At 40.0% G+C, this 13,335-nt stretch overlaps 1 protein-coding gene and 1 long non-coding RNA gene across 8 annotated transcripts in view; one reads left to right on the plus strand and one right to left on the minus strand.

Moving 5' to 3' along the window:
* Nucleotides 1–13,335, minus strand: part of LOC113097723 (uncharacterized) — a 33,608-nt gene that overhangs the window by 16,958 nt on the left and 3,315 nt on the right. The window lies entirely within an intron of this gene.
* LOC113097722 (myosin heavy chain, fast skeletal muscle-like) lies at nucleotides 664–12,162 on the plus strand. Its single transcript, XM_026262977.1, has 39 exons — nucleotides 664–864; nucleotides 997–1,140; nucleotides 1,216–1,372; nucleotides 1,694–1,721; nucleotides 1,820–1,934; nucleotides 2,024–2,116; nucleotides 2,218–2,281; nucleotides 2,378–2,476; nucleotides 2,560–2,663; nucleotides 2,844–2,982; nucleotides 3,065–3,183; nucleotides 3,309–3,458; nucleotides 3,547–3,717; nucleotides 3,793–4,099; nucleotides 4,336–4,406; nucleotides 4,491–4,578; nucleotides 4,658–4,775; nucleotides 4,879–5,002; nucleotides 6,613–6,749; nucleotides 6,838–7,093; nucleotides 7,179–7,421; nucleotides 7,506–7,682; nucleotides 7,788–7,933; nucleotides 8,015–8,105; nucleotides 8,218–8,607; nucleotides 8,683–8,809; nucleotides 8,910–9,028; nucleotides 9,140–9,336; nucleotides 9,420–9,603; nucleotides 9,681–9,846; nucleotides 9,939–10,063; nucleotides 10,264–10,572; nucleotides 10,683–10,886; nucleotides 10,982–11,107; nucleotides 11,250–11,420; nucleotides 11,504–11,608; nucleotides 11,695–11,790; nucleotides 11,907–12,038; nucleotides 12,145–12,162. Exons 1-39 carry the CDS (start codon nucleotides 664–666, stop codon nucleotides 12,160–12,162), a joined length of 5,811 nt encoding a protein of 1,936 aa, XP_026118762.1.

Here is a 13,335-nt window from a genome sequence, read left to right on the forward strand (position 1 = left end):
GATTAAAAAAATTAAAACAAAAAAGCAAATATATAGCAAATCAAAAAGAAAAAAAAGTAGATACTATTTTCCTCTAGGACAGAGTTACATTACCATACACCAAGCAGATTTACATGACCAAATCAAGTTGCACAGTTCTGCTGACTGTTCAGTAACATCACTATATAAATGGCAGCCTCTGTTTGTAGCACAGTGGCCTATAGAAGGTTGGTAAGCTATGACACTCATCTGCAATTTCAGAATATGGTTTATATGTGCCTATATTTGAAATAACATATTAGCATATATACTTTAACATATGTGGAAAAAAAACACCATGCAATTCTCTTTTTCTGTCTTGTTGTTGTTTGTTTAAAGTTTTTTTTTTTTTCAGAATCCTGAACTTGACAGCTGATATTTCTTTCTGAACATCATACAAGGTAAAGTGCTCATAATGTAAGATTAAAAGTTCTTCACTTGCCAAATGATGCTAACAATACAGTGTTAATTTTCTAGATGGTTCTCTACTTGGTTTTAGTGAATGAAAAAATATTTTAATGCACAACATATCAAAGTTAAAAGTCAATGAAGTTTGAAAATACTTTCAACTAAAGATAAAAAGTGAACCACATTAAGTTAGTCAGCATTGTGATGTCAGTTCCGCTCCACAGTTGAAGTGCCATCATGGGAGACGGGGAGATGGAGTGTTTCGGCCCGGCGGCCATTTTTCTCCGGAAAACAGAAAAAGAGAGAATTGAGGCTCAGAACACCCCCTTTGATGCCAAAACAGCATTCTTTGTGGTAGATGCAGATGAGATGTACCTGAAGGGTACTCTTGTTAGTAAAGAGGGTGGCAAAGCTACCGTCAAAACTCACAGTGGGAAAGTAAGTATGATAGATAAAATAATATTTCATATACTACGGCAACTGAGTCGGTGAAAGTTCAGTGAAATATTGTACAATACGTGTACAAAAAGTCTCATCTTTCTTCTGATTACTGATCAATGTTCATTACAGACTGTCACAGTAAAAGAAGATGAAATCTTCCCCATGAATCCTCCCAAGTTTGACAAAATTGAGGACATGGCCATGATGACCCACCTCAATGAACCTTGTGTGCTGTATAACCTCAAAGAGCGTTACGCAGCATGGATGATCTACGTAAGTCTAAGTAAATCGTGTTTTATTCCTGGTATGGGTAGGCAAGCATTGTAAAACTATCTGTCTTTGTTTCAGACCTACTCTGGCTTGTTCTGCGTCACTGTCAATCCCTACAAGTGGCTCCCAGTGTACGACGCAGTTGTTGTGGCTGGATACAGAGGCAAAAAGAGGATTGAAGCCCCACCTCACATCTTCTCCATCTCCGACAACGCCTACCAGTTCATGCTCACTGGTAAGTGGACTCTGGAAGTGTGTGTCTCTAAAGTTAAAGAATACATTCATTTGGTAAGTGCTTTCTAAGAAGTACTACTTTGGTTTACATCAAACAAACACACACACACTTTAGTGGGACCAAACCTCTTCAATATGAACTTACATGAATCAATGTAAATAAAACATAAAGGTTATCATACACACTATTAATGATTAACTGCAAGAACAACACCAAATAAATTCACTAAAAATTATTAGATTCCCTAACAATTCTGCTTCAAATTCAAATTGAGTTCTACCTATTTTGCTAATACTATTACATTCCCTGCTTTATTTTCAGATCGTGAGAACCAGTCCGTCCTGATTACGTAAGTAAATATTGCTCTGGTGGAATAAACTAAATTTTTTAATTATATGCATAAATTGAAAATGTATGACTAAAACATGATCTTGTATCAATCTCCAGTGGAGAATCTGGTGCAGGAAAGACTGTGAACACAAAACGTGTCATTCAGTACTTTGCAACTGTTGGTGCGATGTCTGGACCAAAGAAGGCAGAGCCAGTCCCTGGAAAAATGCAGGTTAGTAAACACTTATTCTAGACGTGTTATTGATCACAATATTTGTGCTTCATCTCATACCTACTATCTACTGCCTACAAATACATTAGGGATCACTGGAGGACCAGATTGTGGCAGCCAACCCTCTGCTGGAGGCTTATGGTAATGCCAAGACTGTGAGGAACGACAACTCCTCTCGTTTTGTAAGTTGGACTTATAAATTATTACAGCATTGAGCAATGTCAGTCACACTTTCAAAACTTCCAAACAGTTGAGCTTTTGTGAATGATTTCAATCTCTGTAGGGTAAATTCATCAGGATTCACTTTGGCACCACAGGAAAACTGGCTTCAGCTGATATTGAAACTTGTGAGTCAATACTGTTTAAACCAAATATTTTTATTTGAAGACTAAAAAGTGGATTAATCAATTTAACTCAATTTATTTTTTCATCGCTTTTTACAGATCTGCTGGAAAAGTCGAGAGTGACATTCCAGCTGTCGGCTGAGAGGAGTTACCACATCTTCTACCAGCTCATGACTGGACACAAGCCAGAGCTGCTCGGTGAGAAATCCACAGGATTGTGTGTTTCAGTTAATTCCTAGTGTAAGAGCACTGTTAACATGCTGCACATCAACTCTTTATAGAGGCCTTGCTCATCACCACCAACCCTTACGACTATCCAATGATCAGCCAGGGTGAAATCACTGTCAAGAGCATCAATGATGTGGAGGAGTTCATTGCTACAGATGTATGTGCACAACTCTGTTTATATTAGTAGTAGTAGAGGTATTTTCAGATTACAAGCAATGTATCTGGCATGAAATTAAAAAGAAGAACAATAGCATGAACTGACGTAAATCTTGCATGATATGCAATATAAACTGCATATTAATGCATTACGTGTTTAATTTGGTCTGTGTAAAAACAGACAGCCATTGACATTCTGGGCTTCAGTGCTGATGAGAAAATCAGCATCTACAAGCTAACAGGTGCTGTGATGCATCATGGGAACATGAAGTTCAAACAGAAGCAGAGAGAGGAGCAGGCTGAACCTGACGGCACTGAGGGTAAGGTGTTTTATTAGCACTTATTAGCATGCAAACATTGACTTCATTGGTGAAAGTAATGTATAAATCTGTACTTCCTCAGTGGCTGATAAAATCGCTTACCTCATGGGCATCAACTCCGCTGACATGCTGAAAGCTCTGTGCTACCCCAGAGTGAAGGTTGGGAATGAGATGGTGACCAAAGGCCAGACAGTCCCACAGGTGATCACTTACCTTCTCAATAGATGAAAAAAAAAACTAGAAATGTCCCATAGACATTCAGAAAACACAATTATTCTTGAAAAGAAATAAGTCTAATCAATTACACTGATCTTTAAATTTTTCAGGTGAACAATGCAGTCTCTGCTCTTTGCAAGTCTGTCTATGAGAAAATGTTCTTGTGGATGGTAGTCCGAATCAATGAGATGCTGGACACGAAGCAGCCTAGACAGTTCTTCATTGGTGTGCTGGACATCGCTGGATTTGAGATCTTCGATGTGAGCATCAGTCATTAATGTCTCTGTAAGAATCAAGATGTAAAAGATTGCAGTAGGCAGTGAGAACTTGCTTTTGTTGAATTATCAGTTCAACAGCTTGGAGCAGCTATGCATCAACTTCACAAATGAGAAACTGCAACAGTTCTTCAACCACCATATGTTCGTTCTGGAGCAAGAGGAATACAAGAAAGAAGGCATTGATTGGGAGTTCATTGACTTTGGTATGGACTTGGCTGCCTGCATTGAGCTCATTGAGAAGGTAAGAGGAAATTCTGTAAATTAAATTTACTATTCACATTGTGTCTGTACTTGAGATTGTATATTTCTTCAACAGCCAATGGGCATCTTCTCCATCCTTGAAGAGGAGTGCATGTTCCCCAAGGCAACAGACACAAGCTTCAAGAATAAGCTCCATGATCAGCATCTGGGCAAATGTGCAGCTTTCCAGAAGCCCAAGCCTGCCAAAGGTAAGGCCGAGGCCCACTTCTCTCTGGTGCACTACGCCGGCACTGTGGACTACAACATCGTCGGCTGGCTGGACAAGAACAAGGATCCACTGAACGACTCTGTGGTGCAACTTTACCAAAAGTCATCGCTCAAAGTACTGGCCTTCCTGTATGCTGCTCATGGAGCTGCTGAAGGTAAGAAAATCTGCATTTCTTTTGATCTTCTATATTACTTTGAATGCAAAACACATAACTTAATACACTATGTAATCACTTATCCTACAATTCAAAATAACATTAAGTATATCTATGCAAGATGATGACAGAGCAGTTAATTTCTGTCATTATCAGATATCAATCTATTGAACAGCTTAATATACAGCATCAATTGATATCTTAAAATCAATAATACATTCTTTGACATAAAACAGCTGAGGGTGGCGGTGGAAAGAAAGGCAAGAAGAAGGGTGGTTCTTTCCAGACTGTGTCTGCACTTTTTAGGGTAAACATAATTCTCTCTTTTAATGAAGGATGTGAATGTCTTCTCTATTAAACACTGGAATAAATGGCATAAACATTTTCACAGGAGAACCTGGGTAAGCTGATGACTAACCTGAGGAGCACTCACCCTCATTTTGTACGCTGCTTGATTCCTAATGAGTCTAAGACTCCAGGTAAAATTGATCCCCAAAGAACCAAATGCATCACAGTTTTGAAAATATCTTTGGAATCATTACAACATTTGCATTGCAGGACTGATGGAGAACTTCCTGGTCATCCACCAGCTCAGGTGTAATGGTGTGTTGGAGGGTATCAGAATCTGCAGGAAGGGTTTCCCCAGCAGAATCCTCTACGGTGACTTCAAGCAGAGGTAAAGACTTCTACAACATCTTAATTGCAGATAATCTTCATCCTGTTAAGATTATATGTTTGTGGTTTCACAAGAACATGACTTTCCTGTGAATGTCCTCTAGATACAAAGTATTAAATGCTAGTGTCATCCCTGAGGGACAGTTCATTGATAACAAAAAGGCTTCAGAGAAACTCTTGGGCTCTATTGATGTGGACCACACCCAATACAAGTTTGGACACACCAAGGTGAGCTCCTGAGTTAATATACCACATGGTGAAACAAAACAAAAAGTTCTCTAATTATAATGAATGACTTGATAATTTGTTATTTGAGTAAAAACAAATCTTAATGCTACACTACACAATCATAACATCTCTAATGTTATGCCTAATGGTTAGAGAGTCAGATTTGTAAACAAAAGTTGTGGGTTCGAGCCTTGGTACCAGCAGGGATTGCATACAAGATTTTATCCCCAAGCATCCTCTTTGGTGTGACAAAGCTGTTTGAGTTTCCCATTAAACCATGGTTTATCATTGTTGAATGATAAGAATGTCCTGGTAGGAATGCACATATTCTCACAGAAACTGAAGTATGATGAACTGAAGTCTCTGTGAGATCAACCTGATTGGTGGCTTAAACTTTTAAAACATTCCAATCAGTGCAGCTGAAGCAGGCTTGTAAATCCCAGTCTGATTCATAAGTCCATCTTTCTACAGTCCTTATTATAGATTTAGTTGATTTCAGTTTCTCCCTGTGTTCAGAGTGGGATGTGGTATAGAATGATATGCATCCTTTATTTTGGTGTACCAGTGGTCCGCTAAGACATGTAAAATGCTGTCTGATTTTTTTTTTTTTTTTTTTTTTGGCAGTACATTGGAGAGATTTGCTTTATTAATATCTCCAAGAATGATTAAAAGAGAGGCTAAATAACGTTTCAGTTATTTGTTCAAAAAGCTGTTGCAGTGGTGCGCTTATGCATGTCTGGAGTGACGTAAACATTCACAATAATGAACAAGGTTATGAAGACTGCCTTTAAATAGGAGAGCACATCTTCTTTAATCACATCTTCTAGAAAACAACACCAACTTTAATTTATGTAGAAATATATTTCACCACCTTTTGTTTTCCCTGTTAACTCCACAATGCGATCCACTCTGAAAATCTACCTAACAATTCATAAGTAGCAAATTAGGAGTTTGCGGCAAAAGCCATAGTTAATAATTTGTCAGTAGCAAGAACTGGACATTGAGATAAAGTTTGACCAACATTTCAAAAAAATAATTACTAAACACCAAACAAACAAACAAAAACAGCAAAAGAATGGGAGAGCTCCACATCAAGTCAGCCATTTGTGGCACCATCTTGATTACATATATTGATCACATTTCATCCACTCAACATAATCCATTCGTTCCTGGCCAACATTGCTTTGATACCACTATACATTTATCAATTTAAAAAAAAGTCTTATTAGAAAAAAAATCTTATGACCTTAGACAAACACAGGTAGACATCAGTGGAAGCAGCTAATGTTCATCAGATAAAATAATTCAGCAGATGAATATAGAGATAACAATTCTAAGAAAAATAAAGTAAATTTGTGTAATGTAAATATTTCTTCAAATATGCACACTTTTGAATGCAATCCTTAACTGAAGATATTCTGTTAAGCTTGTATGTGCCTGCCTGCCTGAGTTTAGTTGACGCGGCACAAAATTGGATGGAGTAGCCCCCTTTCAATTCTCTATGCAGTAAAAAAACCTGTATGCCATAACCCAGGTCACATTTATATTGAGGAGGATTACTTGGCTTCTACAACACTGTACCAGTTCAAATGTTCTAAACATTCTTGTAGGTATTCTTCAAAGCTGGTCTGTTGGGTACTCTTGAGGAGATGAGAGATGAGAAACTAGCATCACTGGTTACCATGACTCAGGCTTTGTGCCGTGGATACGTCATGAGGAAGGAGTTTGTCAAAATGATGGAGAGGAGGTAAGATCAACTTACAAAACTATCTGCAACACAACTGTTTAGTGCCACAGATTGATAATGACTGATTTATTGATTACAATTTACACAGAGAATCAATTTATTCCATCCAATACAACATCCGCTCATTCATGAATGTCAAACATTGGCCATGGATGAAGCTCTACTTCAAGATCAAACCTCTTCTGAAGAGTGCAGAGACTGAGAAAGAAATGGCAGCAATGAAGGAGAATTATGAAAAAATGAAGGAGGATCTGGCAAAGGCATTAGCTAAAAAGAAGGAGCTTGAGGAGAAAATGGTGTCACTTCTTCAGGAAAAAAATGACCTTCAGCTGCAAGTAACAGCTGTGAGTATTTCAGCTCTTATTTATCCTATAATGGATCCTATAGCTATGAACGCAAGTCATTAACTTCATCCATGTCAATGAACAGGAATCTGAAAACCTCTCTGATGCTGAGGAGAGATGTGAAGGGCTCATCAAAAGCAAGATCCAGCTCGAGGCCAAACTCAAAGAGACAAACGAGAGACTGGAGGATGAGGAGGAAATCAATGCTGAACTGACTGCCAAGAAGAGAAAACTGGAGGATGAATGCTCCGAGCTGAAGAAAGACATCGATGACCTGGAGCTCACCTTGGCAAAAGTGGAGAAGGAGAAACATGCTACAGAAAATAAAGTCATTATTTTTTATCTATCATCATACTGCTGATTGTGATTCAGGTTCTTGAGAATGAAAGCAGTAAACAATGTTTCCATCTAGGTGAAAAACCTGACAGAGGAGATGGCCTCTCAGGATGAGAGCATCGCCAAGCTGACCAAAGAGAAGAAAGCCCTCCAAGAGGCACACCAGCAGACTCTTGATGACCTTCAGGCAGAGGAAGACAAAGTCAACACTCTGACTAAAGCTAAGACAAAGCTTGAGCAGCAAGTGGACGATGTAAGATGCTTGGCATCATTAATTGATTAATTTCATTAATGGCAACAAATTTATTTTTTTTGTTTGTTTATACAGATTTTAATGCTCTGGTTTCTATCACAATAGCTTGAGGGCTCACTGGAGCAAGAGAAGAAGCTCCGTATGGACCTTGAGAGAGCCAAGAGAAAGCTTGAGGGTGATCTGAAACTTGCCCAGGAGTCCATAATGGACCTGGAGAATGAAAAACAGCAATCAGATGAGAAGATCAAAAAGTGAGTAGATGTCTGCATAATTACACATTTAACAAAAAGTACGTATTTTGCACATTTTACAAAACACTTTTTTAAAAACAGGAAGGACTTTGAGATAAGTCAGCTTCTCAGCAAGATTGAGGATGAACAGTCTTTAGGAGCACAGCTTCAGAAGAAGATCAAAGAACTTCAGGTAACACTAACCCCAATCTTTCTGATGTGAAATGGTGAGGAAGTTGCATAGCTGTGAAAACCAACCAACATTACAAAGATCACTAAAGAACTCCTTGTCTTTCTTTCTTTAGGCCCGTATCGAGGAGCTGGAAGAGGAAATAGAGGCAGAGCGAGCTGCTCGTGCCAAAGTAGAGAAGCAGAGAGCTGATCTCTCCAGGGAACTTGAAGAGATCAGCGAGAGGCTTGAGGAAGCTGGTGGTGCTACTGCTGCTCAGATTGAGATGAACAAGAAGCGTGAAGCTGAATTCCAGAAGTTGCGTCGTGATCTGGAGGAGTCCACCTTGCAGCATGAAGCTACAGCTGCAGCTCTCCGAAAGAAGCAGGCAGACAGTGTGGCTGAACTCGGAGAACAGATCGACAACCTCCAGCGGGTCAAGCAGAAGCTGGAGAAGGAGAAGAGTGAATACAAGATGGAGATTGATGACCTGACAAGCAACATGGAGGCTGTGGCTAAAGCAAAGGTAATGTCATTAGAGAATCATTAAATATAAAAACATCTTTACAAACATCTGTTTTATAAACCTGTAACTTTTAAGGCTAATTTAGAGAAGGTGTGCCGTACCCTGGAAGACCAGCTGAGTGAAATCAAGACCAAGAGTGATGAAAATGTTCGTCAGCTGAATGACATGAATGCACAACGTGCAAGACTTCAGACTGAAAATGGTAAGGCATGGCACATAAGGTAAACATGTAAAAACTGTAAAAATATATATAAAAAATTCAATATTATATTTCATAGTAATATTTCTAACGTGATTTCAAGGCGAATTTAGCCGCCAACTGGAAGAGAAAGAAGCACTTGTTTCACAGCTAACTAGAGGAAAACAAGCTTATACACAGCAAATTGAGGAACTCAAAAGGCACATTGAGGAAGAAGTCAAGGTAGAGTTATACAAAATTCATGAGTTAATTAATTTTGAAAATTAAGTTTCAACAGTCTTAATAATTGTAAAGACTGGACTATTGAAAGGCCCAAAATATGCTGCTTTACAGGCCAAGAATGCTCTGGCCCATGCGGTTCAGTCTGCCCGTCATGACTGTGACTTGCTCAGAGAGCAGTATGAGGAGGAGCAAGAGGCCAAAGCTGAACTCCAGCGGGGAATGTCTAAGGCCAACAGTGAGGTGGCTCAATGGAGAACCAAATATGAGACTGATGCAATCCAGCGAACTGAGGAGCTTGAGGAATCCAAGTAATTACAGCAAAGAACAATGTCTCCAGCACACTACATTTAATTTCACAAATATTAGTAATATTTAATATCACTCTCTTCAGGAAAAAGCTTGCCCAGCGTCTGCAGGATGCCGAAGAATCCATTGAAGCGGTGAACTCCAAGTGTGCCTCTCTGGAAAAGACCAAACAGAGACTGCAGGGTGAAGTAGAGGACCTCATGATTGATGTGGAGAGGGCAAATTCATTGGCTGCCAACCTTGACAAGAAGCAGAGAAACTTTGACAAGGTGAGAAAGATGTGGATAATATTTAAATCTAAACGTTGTGCCATGGACTAATTACCAGTGATTTCCTTTTTGTCCAGGTCCTAGCAGAGTGGAAACAGAAGTATGAGGAAAGCCAGGCTGAACTAGAAGGTGCTCAGAAAGAAGCTCGTTCTCTCAGCACTGAGCTGTTCAAAATGAAGAACTCCTATGAAGAAGCTCTTGACCACCTCGAGACCCTGAAGAGGGAGAACAAGAATCTGCAACGTAAATAACACTTTTATTTGTACACCAATGATGTAAGAAAAGAGATGTATTAAAATAGAACATTTTACAATTCTTCTTTTTAAACTTTTTAGAGGAAATTTCTGACCTTACTGAGCAGCTTGGAGAGACTGGAAAGAGCATTCATGAGTTAGAGAAAGCCAAGAAGACAGTAGAGTCTGAGAAATCAGAGATCCAGACTGCACTAGAAGAAGCCGAGGTGCCATTATTTTGCTCAAATATGAGCATTATGACAACATTGGTTTTAATAATATTAAAACCTAAATATGGAGTGAAATGAAATCAAAAAAATTAATTTATGCATTTTTTGGAAATTATTCATAAATGTATGTATAAAAAAATAACAACTCAAATTTAATTCAGAAGTAAGTCAAAATATATATATTATTTTTTTTGTAGGGCACCCTGGAGCATGAAGAGTCCAAGATTCTTCGTGTGCAGCTGGAGCTGAACCAGGTGAAGAGTGAGATTGACAGGAAGCTGGCTGAGAAGGATGAGGAGATGGAACAGATCAAGAGGAACAGCCAAAGAGTGATCGACTCCATGCAGAGCACTCTGGACTCTGAGGTCCGGAGCAGGAATGATGCCCTGAGAGTCAAAAAGAAGATGGAGGGAGATCTGAATGAGATGGAGATCCAGCTGAGTCATGCCAACCGCCAGGCTGCTGAGGCCCAGAAACAGCTCAGGAACGTCCAAGGACAACTCAAGGTATCTCTCTGAAGAATGAGGAATTGAAACGCATATTAAATGTATGATAATATTATACATGAATTAACTGAGAATGACCTGCAACTAACAACTAAAGAACATTGCCACAGGATGCCCAACTGCACCTTGATGAAGCTGTCAGAGGACAGGAGGACATGAAGGAGCAGGTGGCCATGGTGGAGCGCAGGAATAACCTGATGCAAGCAGAGATTGAGGAGCTGAGAGCTGCACTGGAGCAAACAGAGAGAGGCCGCAAAGTGGCTGAGCAGGAGCTGGTGGATGCCAGCGAGCGTGTGGGACTGCTGCACTCACAAGTACAGAAAAACTATACCCTGAGCAAATTAAGTTTACATGAGAGCAGAGTTTAGTTAAATGTAGACTACATAAACTACCTGCTTAAATCCCACAGAATACAAGTCTTATTAACACCAAGAAGAAGCTTGAGGCTGATCTGGTCCAGGTTCAAGGAGAGGTGGATGATGCAGTCCAGGAGGCCAGAAATGCAGAGGAAAAGGCCAAGAAGGCCATCACTGATGTGAGCGCTAAGATTCTGTTTCTCTATTCTAATTTTAACAGTTATTTGACTTTGTTTATCTGCATTTGGTAACAAAGGGAACCTTCATGGAAGGCATTCCTGTCTATATTGGCTAGTTTATTTGAATTGGCTCATATTTCAGGCTGCCATGATGGCTGAGGAGCTGAAGAAGGAGCAGGACACCAGTGCTCACCTGGAGAGGATGAAGAAGAACCTGGAGGTGACTGTCAAAGACCTGCAGCACCGTCTGGATGAAGCTGAGAGTCTTGCCATGAAGGGTGGAAAGAAACAGCTCCAGAAACTGGAGTCCAGGGTAAATTACAAGCTAAACACGGTCTTAGATGAACTGTCTATGGTACAGATTTGACAGGTGACATCAATCTCTCTCTACTGAAGGTGCGCGAGTTGGAGGCTGAAGTTGAAGCGGAACAGAGACGTGGTGCAGATGCTGTGAAAGGAGTTCGCAAATATGAAAGGAGAGTTAAGGAGCTCACCTACCAGGTAAAACTACACAGGATTTAGAAACTTACATTTCATTATAATTTACATAGGTAAACTAAGACCATCAACAATACTTTTACCCAAAGACTGAGGAAGACAAGAAGAACGTGATCCGACTGCAGGATCTGGTAGACAAGCTGCAGCTGAAAGTGAAGGCCTACAAGCGCCAGGCTGAAGAAGCTGTAAGTTTAATGTCAAATGTCCTAAGTGTGAGGTTTTGATATTTTCTAAACAATACATTTAGTGCCATGAGTGCAATGCACTGAAAGGGGTTGGATATCTGGTGTTATCCTAACAGGAGGAGCAGGCCAACACTCACCTGTCCAGGTACAGGAAGGTGCAGCATGAGCTGGAGGAGGCTCAGGAGCGCGCTGATATCTCTGAGTCCCAGGTCAACAAGCTGAGAGCCAAGAGCCGTGATGCTGGGAAGGTAACAAACGCACATAGTAGTTGTAAAATGTGCTCTGCAAAGCTAGAGTTTTATATGTAACGTTAAAATATTTTTCAACAAAATTTTTATTTTCTGCATTTTCAAGACTAAGGATGAAGAATGAAGAGAAGAAAACGCACCTACAAGCATGCATTTAATATGACGCTGCTGGGTTTTCATGTGTCCAATAAAATGAAATACAGTCTCAATGCTGTCTTCTTTTGTTGATGTTCACCATATGAAACTTCTTTCAAACATTTATATGTATCCATTCAACTGACACTTTTATTCAAGAGGCTTAGCTATTTATCATTAGAACCAACAATATTTCCAGTACAAAATTAGAAAATCCCAAATTCAGTATCTCAGACAATTAGAATATTACATAAGAACAATACAAAGAAAGGATTTTTAGAAATCTTGGCCAACTAAAAAGTATGAACATGAAAAGTATGAGCATGTACAGCACTCAATACTCAGTTGGGTCTCCTTTTGTCTGAATGACTGCAGCAATGCGGCGAGGCATGGAGTGGATCAGTCTGTGGCACTGCTCAGGTGTTATGAGAGCCCATGTTGCTCTGATAGTGGCCTTCAGCTCTTCTGCATTCTTGGGTCTGGCATATCGTAACTTCCTCTTCAAAAAAATATTTTCTATGGGGTTAAGGTCAGGCGAGTTTGCTGGCCAATTAAGAACAGGGATACCATGGTCCTTAAACCAGGTACTGGAAGCTTTGGCACTGTGTGCAGGTGCCCAGTCCTGTTGGAAAATTAAATCTGCATCTCCATAAAGTCGGTCAGCAGCATGAAGCATGAAGTGCTCTAAAACTTCCTGGTATATGGCTGTGTTGACCTTTGACCTCAGAAAACACAGTGGACCAACACCAGCAGATGACATGGCACCCCAAACCATCACTGACTGTAGAAACTTTACACTGGTCCTCAAGCAACGTGGATTGTGTGCCTCTCCTCTCCTTCTCCAGACTCTGGGACCCTGATTTCCAAAGGAAATGCAACATTTACTTTTATCAGAGTTAGGGTTAGGGTTAGGGTTAGGGTTAGGGTCCTTTTTGTCTTTAGCCCAGGCTAGATGCTTCTGATGCTGTCTGTTGTTCAAGAGTGGCTTGACACAAGGAATGCGACAGCTGAAACCCATGTCTTGCATACGTCTGCGCGTAGTGGTCCTTAAAGCACTGATTCCAGTCCACTCTTTGTGCAAGGTGTCAATGGTCGTCTTTTGGACAACTGTCAAGTCAGCAAGTCAGCAATTAGCCCATAATTGTATAGCCTACAGAACTAG

The sequence above is a fragment of the Carassius auratus genome, unplaced genomic scaffold (assembly GCF_003368295.1).
Source record: "Carassius auratus strain Wakin unplaced genomic scaffold, ASM336829v1 scaf_tig00216382, whole genome shotgun sequence".
In the NCBI taxonomy this organism is placed as follows: domain Eukaryota; kingdom Metazoa; phylum Chordata; class Actinopteri; order Cypriniformes; family Cyprinidae; genus Carassius; species Carassius auratus.